A 5,138-nucleotide genomic window follows, 5' to 3' on the forward strand; every position below is an offset into this window, starting at 1 on the left:
GCCTCCCCCTCCACATACGAAGATTGAGGAAAATTGATATACAACCACTCCTAGATAAAATCAATGCTAGGTTACCACGATGGAAGGGGCGGTTTTTATCTTCAGCAGGGAGAGAGACTTTGGTTAAAACGGTGCTTTCATCTCAGCCGATTTACCATATGACGGTCTTCCCAGAACTCAAGTGGCTCATAAAGAGGATTGACCGAGTGAGAAGAAGCTTTCTCTGGAGGGGAGAGACACCTGACAAAGTCCATGGTGGACATGCGTTAGTGAACTGGCCTACCTCCTGCCGCCCAAAGATCAAGGGTGGACTAGGAATTTTAGACTTAGAACGTTTTGCACGAGCGCTCAGACTACGATGGTTATGGTTCCAATGGCGCCAAAAGGAAAGGGCATGGAACAAACTCGACCTACCATGTGACAACCAAGATCGGGACCTTTTTGCGGCATCGACAATAGTCATGATTGGAGATGGCAAAACGGCCAAATTTTGGACCTCATCATGGGTACAAGGAATGGCGCCTAAAAGCTTCGCACCAAATTTATTTAAGAAAGCCAAGAGAAAGCATATCACAGTGCAAAAAGCTTTACAGGACAGCAAGTGGATCTCTCATATTACACCAATTCTTTCACTCGACGAGCTTCATGAATATGTCCAACTATGGGAAGTTGTACAACAAATTCAGCTAGATACCAATAGAGAGGATAACATAATTTGGAGATGGACAGCAGATGGGGAGTATACGTCCAAGAGCGCATATCGCATCCAATTCGAAGGGTCTTACATTAAACTACGGATTATGCCGATATGGAAGGCCAAGGCCGAACCAAAATGCCGTTTTTTCGCGTGGACACTGCTACACAAGAAGATTCTAACAGCAAATAACTTGATAAAAAGAAATTGGCCAAATGACCCCGTGTGCAAACTATGTGGAGTCGATCCGGAAAATCCAACGCACTTGTGCAAGGATTGCCCTTTCACAAAACAAGTATGGGCTGTGATGAAAAATTGGTTCGGATTATCAAATATTGACACGGTGGGAGAAAATGGATCACTCCATGGGTACTGGCGCAGATGCAGGCTACGGATAGACAAACCCCATAGGTCTTATGATCTATTTTTGGTGGAATATTTGGAAAGAGAAACAGAAGAACTTTCCAGAACAAAAGTCTGCGACCAAGAGAAGTGGCACGTTTATGCAAGGAAGACATAGATCAGTTCCAGTTGGCCTTTAGTCCAAACGTGGAAGCTTAGCACTAACCCTCTCTTATTTTTATCTTTTATCTTTATTTTGTCTTTTTGTTTTCTGTTTTGAGTGGCTGCCTCCGGTGGTTGAAAGTTTTTAAGTGGGAGTTGTAATTATGTTGTACTTTCTTTTATTTTTCCTCGTCTAATAAAAATACGGCAAAATCTTTCTGCCGCCTTTCGAAAAAAAGTCATTAGTTTTATTTTACTCCCAAATTTCACGTGTGGAACGCTACGAATTGTTTAGACTTTTATGACTTGTTTATTTACTTTGAAGTTTGAACAAAGCACATGCTCTTGACTCTTGACTCTGGACGTAAAAAATTAAAATCTCCAACGATCTTCAACATCAGTGGTAACAGACAAATTCTTCGCCTAACCTCTCCTGTTCCAATTTGATTGTGTTGATGCTATTCCCATCTTTAGTTTAACAATGTTGAACTGGTCATTATATATTCTCTATGGCCATATCCCATATGTGCGATCGAGGTATATTAAGAGCAATGATATATCCTCCATTGTTAGAGTTGCAACACACACACCTTGGACCACCGCTAGCCATGCTGCTCATACTTCTACAAATCCACACTGCATACATGCTTGCTGTGACGACGGTAAACAGCACCTCATTGTCTGCGTCTCCACCAGTTCGGTGCCTCCTCGATCAGGCCTCCGCGCTCCTCGAGCTGAAGGAGTCGTTCAACACTACTGGCGGCGATTCCACCACCTTCCTGACATGGACTGCCGAGACAGACTGCTGCAGCTGGCATGGTGTCAGCTGTGGCAGTGGCAGCGCTGGTGGCCATGTAACCTCCCTCAACCTGGGTGGTCGGCAGCTGCAAGCCAGTGGTCTCGACCCTGCACTGTTCAGACTAACATCGCTGAAGCACCTCGACCTCTCCGGCAACGACTTCAGCGTGTCCCAGCTCCCTGCTACTGGGTTCGAGCGGCTCACGCAGCTCACACATCTCGACCTCTCCGACACCAACTTTGCCGGGCCTGTACCAGCTAGCATCGGCCGCCTCAAAAGCCTCATCTTCCTCGACCTCTCTACCAGCTTCTATGCCCATGATTTCGACGATGAGAACAGGTTAACAAATTTCACCTCAGATTACCTTTGGCAGCTCTCAGTGCCAAACATGGAGACCTTACTTGCAGACCTCACAAACCTGGAGGTGATCAGGCTGGGCATGGTGAATCTGTCTGGTAATGGAGCCCAATGGTGCAACTATTTGGCCAGGTTCAGTCCTAAACTTAAGGTCCTCAGCTTGCCATACTGCTTGTTACCAGGTCCTATATGTAGATCACTGTCAGCCTTGACATCTCTCACAGTCATCGAGCTTCATTATAATCACTTGTCTGGTCCAGTGCCAGAGTTCTTGGTTGGTTTTTCCAACCTCACTGTTCTTCAGCTGTCGACAAATAAGTTTGAAGGATATTTCCCTTCCATCATCTTCAAACACAAGAAGTTACAAACAATTGACCTCTCCAGGAATCCTGGGATCTCTGGTGTTCTGCCGGCTTTCTCACAGGACAGTAGCTTGGAGAAATTATTTCTTAACGACACAAAATTCTCAGGAACCATACCTAGTTCCATAAGCAATCTCAAGTCTCTAAAGATGCTGGGCCTTGGTGCTCGTGGCTTTTCTGGAGTACTTCCCTCGTCGATAGGTGAGCTCAAATCCTTGGAGCTGCTTGAGGTGTCTGGTTTACAGCTGGTAGGATCCATACCGTCATGGATCTCAAACATGGCTTCTCTCAGAGTGCTAAAATTCTTTTACTGTGGACTATCTGGACAGATACCCTCTTGCATAGGAAACTTAAGTCACTTGACAGAGCTTGCACTGTACAGTTGCAATTTTTCAGGGAAGATACCTCCACAGATATCAAATTTGACTAGACTACAAGTTCTGCTACTCCAGTCAAACAATTTTGAAGGTACGGTGGAACTATCCGCATTCTCGAAAATGCAAAATCTATCTGTCTTGAATCTCTCAAACAATGAACTGCGCGTGGTAGAAGGAGAAAATAGTTCTTTACCTGTGTCCTTGCCAAAAATCAAATTCTTACGTTTAGCATCTTGCAGAATGTCTAGCTTCCCCAGCTTCTTGAGGCATCTTGATTACATCACTGGTCTTGACCTCTCTGATAACCAAATCTATGGGGCAATACCTCAGTGGATATGGGGGATACTGAATGGATCTTACATGTTACTCCTGAACGTATCACATAATAAGTTTACAAGTATTGGATCTGAAGAACCTTTGCTTCCAGTTGATATAGAATACTTTGATCTGAGTTTCAATAATTTCAGTGGGCCCATACCTATACCAAGGGATGGCAGCGTTACACTTGACTACTCAAGCAACCAGTTCTCATCCATGCCTGATTTCTCTAATTACCTCAGTAGTACCCTCTTTCTAAAGGCCTCCAGAAATAGCCTTTCTGAAAATATTTCACAATCAATTTGTGGTGCAGTTAGGAGTTTACTTCTCATTGATCTTTCTTATAACAAGTTAAGTGGTTCAATCCCACCTTGTTTACTAGAGGATGCCAGTGCATTACAAGTATTAAGTCTTCAAGGAAACAGATTTGTTGGAGAATTACCTGATAACATTAGCAAAGGTTGTGCACTTGAGGCATTAGATCTCAGTGGCAATTTGATTGACGGGAGATTACCAAGATCTCTAGTTTCTTGCAGGAACCTGGAGATCCTTGACATTGGAAGCAATCAGATTAGTGACTCTTTCCCATGTTGGATGAGTACACTTCCTAAACTTCAAGTCCTTATTCTCAAGTCTAACAAGTTCACTGGGCAGTTGCTGGATCCTTCATATAATACGCACAATGCAAATGAATGTGAATTTACACAACTGCGAATTGTTGACATGGCCTCAAACAACTTGAGTGGCACATTGTCAGCAGAATGGTTTAAGATGCTCAAGTCCATGAAGACCAGATCTGATAATGAGACATTAGTCATGGAAAATCAATATTACCATGTGCAACCATACCAGTTTACGGTTGCAATTACATACAAAGGTTATCAGAGAACCATCTCCAAGATCTTGACGACACTTGTGCTAATAGATATCTCAAAAAATTCGTTTTATGGTACCATCCCTGAGGATGTTGGGGATCTTTTGCTGCTTAGTGGTCTCAACATGTCTCATAATACTTTAGAAGGGCCAATTCCCGTTCAATTTGGCAGATTAAAGCAACTTGAGTCATTAGACCTCTCTTCAAATGAGCTTTCCGGGGAGATCCCACAGGAGCTAGCATCGCTGAACTTCCTTTCGGTACTGAATCTGTCCTATAACATGTTGGTTGGACGAATACCAGAGTCATCTCAGTTCTCCACATTTCCCAATAGCTCTTTTTTGGGAAACACTTGTTTGTGTGGACCTCCAATGTCTAAACAATGCAGCAATACAACAGAAACAATCTTGCCACAGGCTTCAGAGAAGGACTCCAAACATGTCTTAATGTTCATGTTCACAGCATTGGGATTTGGTGTCTTCTTTTCAATTACAGTCATAGTGATATGGGGAAGCCACAGTCGAAAGCAAAACTTGACTCCTGAATCTTAACAGAGCTGTTGCTGTATGGAGAGCCTGTATGCTATATATGCATCGATCCATAGTTTTTATGTGAGGATCAAATATGGAAGTATCGAAAAAATATTAATCCTATGCTGTAACTTTTCAATTAAGACCTTTGTAATTTGAACAGTCAAGTGGACACTAGCATATCCATAATTTTTATTTTGAGAGTCATCCATAAAATAATTTAGACTTTACACACAGTGCGAACCATAAGACCATGTGACACAAGTAGAAGGAACCTCAACAGAGCTGATCAGTATCATCACTTCTTCCCAAGATGCATAACA

At 43.0% G+C, this 5,138-nt stretch overlaps 1 protein-coding gene across 1 annotated transcript; it reads left to right on the top strand.

The window, feature by feature from the left end:
* LOC8058145 (receptor-like protein 12) lies at positions 1,807-4,836 on the top strand. Its single transcript, XM_021465975.1, has 3 exons — positions 1,807-2,917; positions 3,113-3,184; positions 3,323-4,836. The coding sequence occupies exons 1-3, from the start codon at positions 1,807-1,809 to the stop codon at positions 4,834-4,836; spliced, it is 2,697 nt and encodes an 898-aa protein (XP_021321650.1).

This window comes from Sorghum bicolor, chromosome 8 (genome assembly GCF_000003195.3).
Source record: "Sorghum bicolor cultivar BTx623 chromosome 8, Sorghum_bicolor_NCBIv3, whole genome shotgun sequence".
Taxonomy (NCBI): Eukaryota; Viridiplantae; Streptophyta; class Magnoliopsida; order Poales; family Poaceae; genus Sorghum; species Sorghum bicolor.